This window comes from Ictalurus furcatus, chromosome 21, assembly GCF_023375685.1.
Source record: "Ictalurus furcatus strain D&B chromosome 21, Billie_1.0, whole genome shotgun sequence".
NCBI lineage: Eukaryota > Metazoa > Chordata > Actinopteri > Siluriformes > Ictaluridae > Ictalurus > Ictalurus furcatus.
Window position 1 is genome coordinate 2,512,556 of NC_071275.1, and position 15,114 is coordinate 2,527,669.

General features: G+C 36.4%; 1 protein-coding gene across 2 annotated transcripts in view; it reads left to right on the top strand.

Annotated features, from left to right (window-relative positions):
• The first annotated feature begins 8,326 nt into the window (after nucleotides 1-8,326).
• The window catches only part of ephb2b (eph receptor B2b), a 160,759-nt gene continuing 153,971 nt past the window's right edge, over nucleotides 8,327-15,114 (top strand). For both annotated transcript variants that reach the window (XM_053653217.1, XM_053653218.1), the window contains exon 1: nucleotides 8,327-8,817. In XM_053653217.1, coding sequence (XP_053509192.1) covers nucleotides 8,766-8,817 — 52 coding nt within the window. In that variant the 5' untranslated portion in view covers nucleotides 8,327-8,765. The remainder of the gene's footprint in view (nucleotides 8,818-15,114) is intronic.

Genomic DNA, 15,114 nt, shown 5'->3' on the forward strand with positions numbered 1-15,114 from the left:
AATTATCTGGGTCAGAGTCGTGGTAGAGCCAAACCCCGGGATATTGGGTGCAATGGAATACACCCAGGATAGAACAGTAGTCCATTGCAGGACACCTCGGGACAATTTAGCATAGCTAATTCACCTACCAGCATGTTTCTGGGAGGTGGGAGAAAACCAGAGAAAACCCAAGCAGACACGAGACGAATATCTGCACAGACAGTAACCTGAGCCGAGATCCTCGAGCTTGGAGGCGGCATCGTTACCTGCTGCACCACTGTGCAACCCTCAAATGGCACCATTTGTGTTTGTTTATTTGATTGGTATATTGCTAAAATCACGAAACACGATTTCAAAGTTTGACTGTACACTCGAATTAAATCCAAACCTCAATAACTCAAACATATATATCAACTGACACTGGACTGATCTACTGTATAGAAAACAATTGTGTTCTCCCCTAGCATCTCGCCTTAAGTAAGCATCAAGAAGAAAACAGCTTGCAGTATTAACTATACATCACTACACTAAATGTTTGATCAGATCTAATCTTAAACAAAAGGACAGAACTGTACAAAACCCTACACAATTGCTGACAAAATATGTGAAGGAACAAAGAGGCGTAATATGCAATGTAATGGGAAAAACTGCCATTTGTAATGTGGTTTTGAGGACTTGTTGCCCCATAACATTATGTGAAACCTTAGGTGTCTCAATCAGTGAGAATTACTATACATTATTATTATTATTATTATTATTATTATTATTATTATTATTATTATTATTATATACTGTATATTGCCACGATCTTTCATATGTACCCAAGCTCAAAAATGGTTGAAGCTGTAAGTAAAGTAATATATAAATAGCCAGGACACTAATGAGCACTTTTTTCAAGCTCCCCTGCTGTTTTATTGAATGAATAGCTCTGCTAGACGCACATGTTGACACTGAGCCACTTGTTAAGTTTAGGTCACAGCACACTCTTTTGTGATACATAACACAGCCACATTCAGTCGACTCAGAATGGTTATATATCTGGGACTTCTGATCATGTATTTTCTTGTAAACTTAGGGAATTTTCACTTTGTACCACAGCTGGTTGGCTACAACTTTGTAGAGATGTCTGGCATAGTAAAGTCTATCATATGGGCTTGACTTCTGCAAATTAGCCTACTAAAATCACAGTAGGCATCCTATTAGCCCCTGTTTTCTACCTACATCTGTTTCCTCAAGTGGAAATGGACACACAGGCTGCAAGCCATGAGGAGTCCTTAGTAGAGGCCATGTGTTTTTAGTGAAGCCATTTACCTACACGTGGATATTAGGGGTTAAAATACTGGATCATCACCAGTGCCTAATGTGCCTTTGTTTTTGTCTCAAATTATACAGGAACAAGATATATATCAAACTTTATAATGCTAATATATCTGTCAATATAAGACATTTTAAAAATATCCTAAATGTAGAAAAAAAAAATCACCTGGTTAATTCTTCACAAACTAGCATACGGATTGCGTTTTTCCAAAGGAATGTACGCATATGCTTGGTCTAGAGTTACATACGGACTCTGATATAAATCGGGTACACAGGTGCACACTGAAAAAAAGGAAAGAAAAAAAAAAAAACACTGCTTGGGATTATATAGTCGGCTACTAGAAGTCTGACAGCACCCAAAAGAGATTTGAAAGAAAATCTCTGCTAATCTGCATTTGGAAAGTGAACAAAGTTTTTGGTTAGGCAGCTCGTGTTTCCTACTCTTAATCAAAGCCACTCCTCTGCAGACCCTGGCTGTTTGGTGCACCTGAGGAACATAACTGGAGGTCTGGCTCTGCCGTTCTCCCACTTTCGCCTTACGTGAGGAGCGCTGTATCAATTAGGATGAGGTCTGCTTGGGGTTCGCACAGCTCTGACAGAGAGACTGATGATTGATGGCAGGCGTTTAAGGGTGGTGTTTGCTTTTTGGCGACAGTCGTTTGAGTCGTTGTATCGGGGGAGGGGGGAGGGGGGGGGGCCTGTTTTGCAGAAACAGACTTGGATTTATTCTGGTGATAAAACCTGCGTCCTGCATTCTAAGACCCCGTTCCTGGAACCTGGGCCTCAGGGACTGTTAAGCACAGGTCTGTCCCCACCATAAACCTAGAAAGACGGCTGCAGGGGCTGCTGGTGACATGCTGAGCCAGCGCTGATTGGAAACACTTTCACAGTGGACTGATCTCATCTCCCAGGGAACTTAGATTCAATCACTCTGGCTTGAGAAGTCTCTAGAACACTTTTATAAGGGTTGCTCCTTCTCCAATTTAAGTTTAAAGCAGATCACTCAGGAAACGTTTTTTTTTTTCTTCTTCTTCTTAAAGTTAAACTTCAGACATTAGTTATAAGTACTCTTATGTAAGAGAGTTCTGGATAACATCACATGGATACTGTAAACTAGTACCTAAGAGCTGCTGCTGTAATAACACAATGTGTCCCGTGTTCATCCCAGGAGTCATCTTCACAATCTGCTTATAAAAACTGAACATTCTTTCACATGTAGTTCTGTTTGACTTTACGATAATCAGCTGTAGTTGTAATAAAGAGTTGTAGGTTTATAATCTCACTATCCGGTATCACCTAGAAGACAATAAGTTTGCTTTTGGGTCTGGTTCCCTTCAACGTTTCTTCCTCATCTTGTCTCAGGGAGATTTTCCCTGCTACTGCCGCCTCTGGTTTGCTCATTAGGTGTGTAAATATAAATCTACAAATTTACAGATTTCTGTAAAGCTGCTTGAAAAAATATCTATTGTTAAAAGTGCTATATAACTAAAAAATTCCATTGGATTCAAATGAATTGAAGTTGAACGTGCAGAAACAACACAAACTATTTGTAGGCAGTCAGTCAAACATTGCAGCTACAATCTCACTAGTCTAAGAAAGCGAACATGCTATTATAATAATAGCATATGCCATACACAATAACACCAATAACGGAACAATGTATGTAACTTATGTAACTACAGTTAACTAAAAGGAATACAGATAATTGTTTAAGCATGCTAAAACTGATTTTGGAAAGCTGGTAAAAAGCAAGTGCGACAAAAAAGAGAGAAAATAGAATGTCAGGATTAACACAGTCTGGCTCAAGTCGAATTTTAACGGCTGAATTTGTCTACATAAGACCTCGTGCTTCTTATCTCTGACTCCTAAAAGTTAGTACCTCAGAGTGCAATTCACATCTGAGGTGGAGGTCAGGGATCATGTGCACGTCGACACACACCTAAGCAACAGCACTTTAACTTTAACAACGCCACCTCTGACGTTCTACAGGCAACAAGAAATGTTTCCTCTATATAAAGATAAGGACTCAGACAACCTGAGTGTTTTTGGGAGTGAAATAGTCAACTAGTCTGACTTTAAGCCTCGGGTAATTCTGTGCATGTGATGCGGCACATATCTAAAACAAATTTATTTTATTTATTTATTTTCTGCATAGTGTCAAACCAACAATCCAAGTAAATCGCAATGCCATATTATTAGTGAATAAATTAAATAATATATATTTTATGTTTTCATATATTGTTTGTTCATTAATTGTGTTAGGAAAAAAAACCATTTTGTTATTGGTAAAGTGTTCAAACTAAAAATGTCGAATAAATAAATAAATAAATAAATAAATAAATAAAATAATAAATAAATAAAATAATAAATAAATAAATAAATAAATAAATGAATATAAATAAAATAAAATAAATAAATAAAATAAATTTGTTTTAGATATGTTCCGCATACTAAAGGTCTACCTTTAAAAAGTGAATAAGGAAATAAGGTCACGGGTCATGAACAACCGGAGTTATGCATTTAAAGGTTAAGGGGCTTGTTGTTCAGCGGTCTAAGAATGCAATTACATACAATTATTGATTGTCATTGCTAATTGATGTATTACATATCCAAAGGTGAACGTCTAAGATACTTGTGTTACCTGTGGCTTTACTGCTTACATAGGATTTGTAGTGTTATACTGGGAAAAGGAAAGGAGTATGTTCGAATTTTGTTTACAGAAAACATTTATTTGCTGTGAAATGAAATGATGATGATGATAAAGTGCAAGCTACAGCCAGAAAAGAGAACTATCTCTCTAGGGGGCACTGTTGATCCAGTTTGGTGGAAAAGTTAATCTACTGAAGCAAAAAAATTCCTTATATTACCATTACATGTTTGAAGTGGGACAACTCTGATTTTTATCTAAATATAACACACAAAGCTGTGTGAGCATGATAATCTGATCTTTTCTAATCAAATCTGACACGTATCACACACGTGGTCATGTGACCATAATGAAAATAATCTCATTATGTGAATTTGTTTTTTTTTTTTTTTAATTATTATTATTTTAAGTTTTTCTGCGCATGTACATATCATTGTCATCATCATCATCATCATCATCATCATCATCCAGTGTGTCAGAAAAAAAAAAAAAACCCATCCAAATCATGAACTTCCACAGGGAATAAACTTTAAGATCAAGGTTTGTGCTGCTAGTTTGCTCATTTTATTGCTACTGTAATGATATGATTCATAGCAATAGTCCCACAAATAACAGATATGGGTCACTTACAAACACCCATGTGAACTGCTAAAGCAGATAGATCAAATCTGGACAGAAAATCATAATTAAGTAATTAAGCACATCTGTTTTTGCAGATGTTATCAGTTAAAGACGAAGCCTAAAACCCAGATGTCACTTCTTCGACTGTAAATGTATATTGAATGTTTTCAGAAAAGTATCATATTGCGCTCTAAGTACACATAACGTATTGGTGGAATTAGACTTTAGGATTAAAAAAGAAGAAGGGGATGCTCAGGCTGGGCCCAGTAATAACATCTCTGGCCTTTCAGAATAATAATTTATATTACCTACAGCGTCTTTATATTTGTTTTTTGGTTTTTTCCCCCCCACATTTCTTCCTTTGAAGTGCTCATATAAAAGGGTCTCGTCATTTATCTGAAATAGTGTTGTTATTTTTTTTTATTTCTGGATGATAGCTGTGAGTGAGTATTCTTTAATAACCTGCTAAACTTAAAGGGTATTGCTTTACTTATATGCCATTAAAGGCCATGCAGTAATGTAACATATGTTCCAGTCACTTATCCCTATTTTTACTGGATGTTATATTGCTTTTCACTTAAGAACTCAAATTACTCTATATACAATATATTGGGATTTTTGTACTTTTGTTAGATAGCTTTTATTTTTGAAACCCTATAGTCATTCCCAATGAGTACATGCAATTAATATATTAGTAATGTAACGTACGATCATTATATATTATGCATTACTATAATGACTCATGCTAGACACATTTATTTATTTATTTTTAGCCGTTTTGTTTAATGGCGTCGTCATCAAACCAAATGAACTACAAAAATAAGTAAAGCACACCCAAAGCCTGAAGAATGCTGAGATGGAAATTTGAACTGTAATCATTTAAAAACTAAGCTTCCCTACAAATAATTATTCACTGTGACGATTCTAGACCAATAAGAATTTATCTGGCTTGAATTTCTATGATTAAATTATTGATCTATCTGGGTCGTGGTTGTGGGATGTTGTGAAAATAAGGCATAAAAAATGAACATTTTGCAATGCTTCCCTGCAATGCCCTCTTTTTCTCTCACTCTCTCTCTCTCTCTCTCTCACACACACACACAGTAGTTTTCTCTTTGATCTAGAGCCATGCCGGTATCAATTCTCAGTACGCATTCATTTTTACCCAGGGAAATCGTAAAAATAACTTAAGGCACTCCTTACTTGATACTGCATTGGGCATAAGTCAAAACATTTAACTTTAATCTCCCAGGGTTAGTCTGGTTTGAAATCACTTTTGTATTTCTTTTTCAGTCCGACTCATTATTTTGTGCGCAATAGCACTAGCTGTTAGGATATGTTAAAATAATATGCTTTGCTCCATGGCAGTGTGAACTAGAAAAACATAGATTCCAATTCCTTATATAATAACTTTCTCTCCTCACAGGTCTGCTGCTTTTAAATAGATATGCAAAAGCAGGCACAGGAGCAAATTCAAGAGCCCCACGCTAGGACATAACTCGTATTACCCAGTAAAATTCAATATAAAGACATCCTGGTTGACATATTGGAAAATACGTAGCACAAAGTCTGTCGTCTGATCTCCCCTTTTCTCCGTACAGCCCATCTAATCCAATGCTTCAGTCTACTTTCTTGCCTTTCATATTCAGCGGTACTGAGATTACACCACCAGAATGGAAATTGGGTTTATGCAGCTTTAATGAAATTCCAGAATTCTGTTTTGTGGCTTGGCGCACAATGGAGCATAAATTCATTCTCCATATTCTCAGCAGCCGAAAATGACAACCCGAAATGCTCCTCCATCAGTAATCTGTTAGCAGCACTTGCCTAGGCTTTTTCTAACTCATTCTGCATGGCTGAAACTCAAATCCAGAAGATCAGAATTAGAAAACAGTGCCAGCAACATGGGTCTTGACATGCCAGCTCAATGATGCCAGTCAAGGGGCTTAGTGAGTTGATTTTTAAGTGAGTGGACGTGATTAACCGTGGCTTGCTCGGAGCTCACGTTCCTATTTTAGAGCAAAACCATCACGGGGGGAAAGATTTCGCGTCATTTGAATGTTTAAGTCATTTTTGAGTAATTGCTCCTTTTCATTTTTTAAATTTTTTTTATTTTTTAATTAACCAGGTGTGGAAAGCTGAGGTTTTTGTGTGTGTGTTAATCTCTGGGGGGGGGGAAAAAAAATTGAAATAGGAATGCTAGAGTATGACAATATACTGTGATAAAATAAAATCGAAATAGTTACGTTGTATACACGTATAAAATAATATCACAAAAACATTACGCACACAAAACATTCCTCCCAAGCTAAAGTATTTTTTTTTATTTAAAAAAAGTAGCCTATGTTAATATGTTACTGTAAAATAAGAATAATCCTGTTAAAACATATTCTAGTTATTCGAATTTCCCAAACTAGGCTTTTTATCACATTGCAATGTTATGAAACATAAAACTTCACCATTTCAAGTTGTCCACTCTGAAAATGCAATCAAGTACCATGAAATACCTAAAAAAAAAAAAAGTGATATTTATTTACGATGCTATTCTAATTTGAGGTTTTATATTCCTTTGTATTCTTGTGCAGTATGATCCTGTAGGCCTACTCAAAGATAGCTATCAGGCCTGAATGTAGGCTATATTTTTATTCTTAAGTAAAGTGAATAAAGGTATCCCCACATTTAATTTTTTTTATTTTTAAATAGCATGTGGAACTTATTCACCAAATTTGGCAGGATCGGCTACTTGCTGTGCGCGTGCCTGATTCTGTCTGAGAAAAAAGTTTTACTACTGAAACTGCAGAAAGTTAGATTCAGGCCATGTGCACTTTCATTATTAGTGAAATAAAAGCAGCGACTGGTAATTCACGTAAAAAAATTAAATAAATAAAAATTAATAAAAAGCCTACGTCTTTCCTATTGAAGTTTACATTAACAATTTATTTATATCTGGTCTATGGACCAGTAAGTTATATTATCTTACAAATGCATAGTGCTACTTCACTTTCTCCCCCTAAATAAACCTATTTCCCCCAAGATCTGGAAAATAACACATTTACATTCATTAGCCCTGAATTCTAGTGTTTTTTTTTTTTTTTTTTTTCTTAAATCAATTCAGGAAATACCTTCCTCTCTACATGAGGACTAAACGCTTGATTTCAGATGCGGGGTGTATTTCCCCCTCATTTACTGTCATTTGTTCATTAAGGAAATGGCACTGAACGACCGGAAGAGAATAAAATACTCTCCGGAAGAGAATAAAATACTCTTTCAAACAGCACTGGACATACTGTGAACTTGGCAGCTAATATCACGTGGCTGAAGTTGTGGAAAAAAAAATAAAAATTTACAACTATAACAGGGAATTGTTTAATTTGATGGACATGTTTTCCCTCCTTTTTTAATGAAATAACGGTCACACAAATTACTAGATATCTCTTATTCGTAAATAATAATAATAATAATAATAATAATAATAATAATACCTGCAGTAACCCAAACTCAATTTAATCGAGCATTAGCAGCAGTGATAGCAAGTTTTAATAACAACAAAAAGCCTTTTTTTTTTTTTTGGTTAATTCAGAAACGTACTTACCTGTGCAAATTATTATTATTGTGTTGTTGTTGTTGTTGTTGTTGTTGTTGTTGTTTAAAAGAACACCCAGACTTTCTCTGCTACCAACTTCATGTCTATCCGGACTTCCAATGCACTTCATAAGAGTCAAACTTTCTTATTATCATCATGTAGAGATGAAGTTAAAAAGTAACGCAAGTGCTTGATTGACAGGATGGAAATGGTGCTGGTGGTGGGGAGGGGGGATTAAAGCGCGTAGGGTGGGGATTTATCGGACATTCATGGCAACCACGATGGAAAAAAACCGCATCAGTTTGCATGTTTAGATGTTTAAAGCATCTTGGATAATAGTCTTCGAAATAACTAGTATGGTTTTCAGTAATAGATTTGAGTAATATAGTGCGTGGGTATTTCTAGACCCGGACTTTCTCCCCTCGTCTACAGCACTTGGTTTCGTCCACACTTGGTTGGTGAATTTGGTTCAGCGTGTATGGCATCGCATTCATTCAACTGAACGCGAAAGTGCACCGGTCCACGCCACCGTCTGCTGTCAATGGCTTTCCGGGCTTGTTTTATTTGAATAGCTGGATTTTTTTTTTTTTTTAAACAATTTCGCCCTGAAAACCAATAATGGATATCCTATGGATTTTATGGATACTACCCACCGCACTGGCTCTTGAAGGTAAGATATTGTTTCCTCTGTTTTAGTGCGCGCATCCTCCTCCTGAATGCGGGAGAGTTTCTGCAGCCTGTAGCGCGCTAGGGTTTTAATTTTAATTTTAATATCCTTCGGGAAATATCCTTCGACATGATTAGATTACTGAACACTGATGATTCTGGGGCATGAATATGATTTATGGATAGGAAGAGTTAGCACTACGCGCTCTCCATGGGTCCGCCAAGCGCTGCTCAATCATTTGCAGTAATTGAGTTTTGTTTGTTTGTTTGTTTGTTTGTTTATTTGTTTGTTGGTGCGTACAAGCATCCAGCACATCTAACCTAAACGTGTTGCATTTAATCCTAGCGTTACTCTTTCCAGAAATGTATCTCAGAATAACCTGCACGCTTTACTTGTTACATTGTGTAACCGTCTTCAAGAGAAACATAGTAGCGTGTTGTTGTTGTTGTTGTTGTTGTTTACTACGGCGGCTCGTACAGTAGGTGTACGTGTAGTTACCTATTAATGATGGACAATAAAACAGGTCCCCAGGTTTCCCTTGTGCGTTGAAGAGTACACGTACAAACAGGTTGATTTTTTTTTTATTATTATTTGTTTGACTGTGACACTTTAATGAAACTACTCCTATATACCATTCTAAACAGATACTTATTATTACTCGAAGGCAGGTGAGCGACCTTCGCGTGGCTCGTGCGTAGGATTCGCGTTAACTACGCGTTAGCTTGTGAGGCTAATCTGTCAGGCGTTCGCACAGTGCTGTCCATTACTCTGCAAACCAGACCTGCACATAAACCTACAAAGTACCCCAAAGCAACATTTAACACCATAGGAGCAGAACAGACCCTATAAAACAGTCGCATGTAATATTGTACACGTTCTAGTGAAACGCACATGCGCTTCACGTGATCATTTGTTTTTACATGTGATGAATGCGAGGAATATGGGATCACGTGTGATCAAGAATATGTGATCTCATACTCGTTAAAAAAAAAAATCACGTGTAAATGAAATAAAGTCATTTTTCAAAATAAATAAATAAATAAATAAATAAATAAATGTGTACTCCATGTCTAAAAATAAAGTAAAAAAAAAAGGGACTCTGTAAGGAACCACTAGACTATAGAAACCACAACACAAATAAAACAAACAAACAATCCAAAAATAAACAAAATGAGTCTCCCCTTATTCTCGCTAACTTACTAAATAGTGTGGCAAAATAGTGTTTTGTATTTAATACCATATTATTAATGATAAAGAGCATTCGAGAAGCCGTATATTATTAGTTTGTGTTTTCAATAGTAGCCAGGATATTGAGAATAGGACTCAGACTGAGGTAATGCTGTAATTTAGGCTCCTCTGATGAGGGGGAAAAAAAAAATGTTTTGAGTGTTGGGAGGTGAGAGCTGTTGTCAACATTTAATTAGACTTCAGAGAGAGCATTAGTTAAATAATTAAGTAAATAGTTACTTAATTACTTAGACTTAATAGCACCAGCACACACCTAATGTCTATGCAGTGTAATGTGACAAGCCGCGTCTGTGCCTAAAGAGTTTACACTGTTTTTTTTTTTTTGTTTTTTAATTGTATTTTCTTGTAAATTTTTCTGGTGTATTCTGGTATCTCCAAATAGAGGCATTTCTACTAGAGCAAGGTCTAGGCCTTGTAAATTTACCACCGCAGCCCTGTTTATAGGAAAGGCTCAATTGTCATACTTGACTTTCGGGTTTGAAAGGCTCAAGGGCTATTGAGTCCAACTTCATTATTTTGAAAGAGGGCACAGGGTTTTCTTCGTGGAAGAAAAACCCTTGAGTGACCCCTTCAAAGGCTTGAATTTTTTTTTTTTTTTTTTTTTTTTTTTTTTTTAGGAGTTTAAATCTAAAGTGCAAATGACCACACTGTTATGAATAATAAGATGTGTTATTTAATTAGGAAAAATGCATGCGGTGGTGCTATTTATTAGTCACTAACTGATTGCTTATTTTTGTCATTTTTAAAAATTTGATAGCGTGTGATAGTGCAAGATATGGCTCGTTTGGCTTTGCTTGTATTTCCTCATTTGTAAGCCGCTTTGGATAAAAACGTCTGCTAAATGAATAAATGTAAATCTAATTCTGGAGGTTAAAGGATAGTTTTTTTTTTGGTTTATTTAGGCCATGTAAAATAATGCAAATGCATATTTTTGATTTGCTGAATATTTGAAGAGGGATATACACCTATCTAGTACATAATAAACGGACAAGTGTTTAATTATGATATTAGATTTGTACAGTTGTGTATTTGTTATGTGATAATACCTATTGTGTTATAAGAGCATTATACAAATGAACTGAATTGAAAGTATTGAATTAGTTGTCTAGAAAAGGGGTTTTTCTGTTCGCTGACGGTGATTTTGTTTGTCAGACGAGTGACGTCAGAAGTGTTTTTTTCTATATCCTAGTTTTTTGACCAATGATTTATTCGCATTGCGCTGATGTAGGAGCATTTCAGAGGTAAAAAAGAGGTCACTGCAGCTTCGGTGTTTAAAAAAAAAAAAAAAGAAAGAAAAAGATCGAAAAAAAAGCTTCAGCGTATTCGGGCAGTCCCATCTTTCTTTTTTTTTTCTTTTTTTTTAAAATTAATTTGTTATTTACTATTGTAAAAGTTAATTCCAACAAAGAAAACAGTCATGTGCATTTGTTTGAAAATTATTTACGATTTTTTTTTTTTTTTTTTAAACAATAAAAAAGATGGTGATATTTTCTTAGAATTGTCTACACTCTATAGTGAAACACAGCAAAACAATAAAGGCTTTTTCAAATTTATTTATTTTTTTAAAAAATCATTTAAATTGAAGAAAATACCAAAAAATGGATAAGTATAATTGGTTACACACAATGCGTGACTTATAATATCTTTCTTATGATCTTGTCTGACTAGCTGAAGGGGGGGGGGGCTGAATTTTTATATTTATTTGTTTATTTTTACAGTTTTGCATTTATTCATGTACAGGGATCCACAGTGTGTCTCAGTATAATATTACAGTGAGCGTTCTAGACGTATAGATTTAAGGCCTAGCATTCTGCAAAAATAACAGGCTGTGCATATTGTGTGTTCTACACACTCTGTAACTTACCATTATATCTGACACAAGCTTCCATCTCAATTATAGTAAACACTGTGTTTTCCCAGTGAAGTGGTGATTTGTGTTTAGGCACTTCATTTTTGGTATGTAATGTTGTATTTAGGTGATGAAATGGATGTTTTCAAAAAGGGGGGACAGGGCATACATTATGGTGTAGATTGATGTCATGTGTGTTTGTGTATATATATATATATATATATATATATATATATGGTAAATCTCCTACTACTATCAGTCTACTATCAGTTTTAGACTAATATAACACTTTTCATTGTGTTTGTTTTTGTTCACCTCATGTTACAGAATAAAAATATGCACTGTTGTCTCCCACGCAGAGAGCGCACGTCTCCTACGAATATCGTGTAAAAACATGTTAACGTTGTTGTGAATGAATCTACATATCTCTGATATTATGAACATGCAAGCGATCTTGTGTATAGGGATGCTATGTAGTGCTAGCGTGCCCTTTTCTGGCCCACTTTACATCCTTATGCTAATAACTTATGCTAATAATCCTGCCTGGACGATCGTATTAGCAGTGTGTTACACAGGGTGTTTTCCTGCCTTTTGAAACACTTGTCTCCATTTGGATCAACTATGAACTTGTATTGCTATTTTAAATAGAAGGCCACAATAGTGTCCTGCTGTGAGACGTCTTCGTGTATATAAAGATTCGCCATTTCGAATTTTTAGTAGTTGAGTGTCAGAAGCCTTCAATTTCATGAAACCATAAAAGCAGTGTTTGAGTTATAAATTTATTTATTATGAGTTTGGGCATGCAGTGCAACAAAGCCCTAACTATCTATTTCCATAAAACTCCAAGCACCAGAGCGAAAATAGATGATTAAAGCTATTGTTTGTTAACTCCGCCATTTGCAGACATCAATACTTCCGCTCTGAGATGCCAGCCAAGTTTGAATAATCTGCTTTCACATGTAAATGTGAGCAGCCTACTTCTAGCTAATACTCGGAGTGTGGGCCGCCGATGCATAAGCCTACACGTCGCGTTGCCTTTATTTTGAATGGTAACAAAAGGTATAGCATTAGTGTGTGTGGGTGTGGGTGTGGGTGTTTGTGTGTATGTCTGTGTTTGAGAGGTTTCTCTGAAACAGGCTTAGCTAAAGGTAAAACGAGCTGCTCACAATCCTACATTTTCTCGCTCGGCCGAATGAGCAGATGCGAGTTGCGCGTCTGTATTTTCAGCCTCCTCAGTGGCTTTCACAAAGAATGCGCTCCTATTCAGCGCCTAATCCATGCTGCCCAGCGCTTCTCCATTGTCGCTCTGCATGCAAAATTTCAATTAGTGCTGGTACCAGTTGTTTCGCCGCTCAGTATTTCGAAGGGATGTGCGTACTTTTACCTTGACCAAGCAGTACATTTTTGGGATCGGAGATGGGCAGTACCGTTTGGAATGCTGTTTCTCATTTATACTCAAATTGACATTTTTATTCACCGGGCACATGCTTTTATCCAAAGGAGCTTAGGAGTGAGGAAGCGCATACAGGCCTTTAAGTCTCAAAGTGCTGCGTTTACAAGTTTCCACATTCATTTGTAGGTAGAACAGAAAAGAGTTTATTTTAAAGAAAAGAGAAAATTGAGGTTTAATGGTTGTTACCGGCAGAAAGCAGCAGAAGCATGTGATGGAGAGGGGAAAAAAACAAACAGAATTTTACCCCAAAGACCCTAGCAAATGTCAGTGGACAAGATAGCTTTTTAAAAAAAAAAAAAAAAGGAACAGTAAGAAAACAGCAGGCAAAAGTTGAGTGTGACTACTGTTTAATAAAAGCAGCTCCTCGATTTATTTATTTTATTTTTTTTACCTACCAAAGAGACCAAACTCCTGCCAACCTGTTTTCTGTTGACTCAAAAGGCAGAACTTTGCGAATTCTTGGGTCAGAGTTTACCTGGAAAATGTTGGCATGAAGCAAAGGTAACCACTACCTGTGGAAAAGCCGTCTCTCGTGCCCGGTGTCCTTTCCCCTTCAGTGAATCGGCTTTTCCGTCAGCTGAAATTTATTCGTGTTTGCTTCGTTCAGCGTAGTTTTTGAGGTGTCTCCCATATCGCCGTAGGAAGAGATAAAAAAAAATAAATAAAAAAGAGTTAAATGCTAAAACTAAGCCATAGATGTTAGCGCCTCTGACGTGAGAATGTCAAAATCTACAACAACAAAAAAAAATAATAAAAAAAAGCTGTGACAAGTCCTACCGGCTAAATTTATTCTGAAGCTACGTGACAGCATTTATGTCGTTTTAAAAAGCAACGTTTGCACCAAATTCTAATGAAATTTCTGATTTACTGCAGTTTATAGTCCTTTATTTTGTATATAGAAACTTTTGACTCGAATTATTTTGAAAGCATCTTTGCTGCACAGATTTTCTTTACACGCGATAAAACTTTTGCACGTCACTATATATCAAGCACGTTGCTCCACAAGTCCACATGTTAAAATCATTGGTCCATATTTCTAACTTTAATAGAGTACAGGATCGCTAGGATTCCTGCTGTTTTCTCTGCATTTCCTCTATATTTAACCGCATTCTTCCTATCACCCGACACCAGGTGTAACACAACCTGCAATCATTTCATGATGAAACGTTATCTTTGAGCGTAATAAAAGAGCACGTCGGTCAGGTCCAGACAGAATACCCAGTGGGCTCAGCGAACGTAAAGGGAATTTCCAAGGATGGATCACACGTCCTTGCTGCCACATTCCTGCCCTCTGCAACGAGTTGTGCACTGATATCACACACCACATGGAGAGCCCCACACGCCCCTACTGAGACCACCGTAATCAATCTCCCTTCAAAGCCTAGCCTGCTCGGTGTTATGAATCATACAGAAGGCGCCTTCACAAGTATACACACTCCAAGGATGCTAGTCGGTTCACAGGTTTGATGTGGGATTCAGATTCACTTTAATGGCGTAGAAGCGCATTTCATACGTGTGCTCCGGAACTATTATTCGACTTGTGGGTAAGTAGCTTCCTGTTTGCCTTGAAGTACAGGCTGAAGTGCTGCAAGAAGTCTAGTTTTCTGCTTTAACGGATCAGCAAGGCCTTTTCAAATAGAATTTTTTTTTTTTTAATCATTTCTTAAAAAGACTTGTGTTACTCATAATAAGGAGCCTGGTGCTGTCAGTCACATCTGTTCCAGCACAGACTCTCTAGCATCATTTAGAT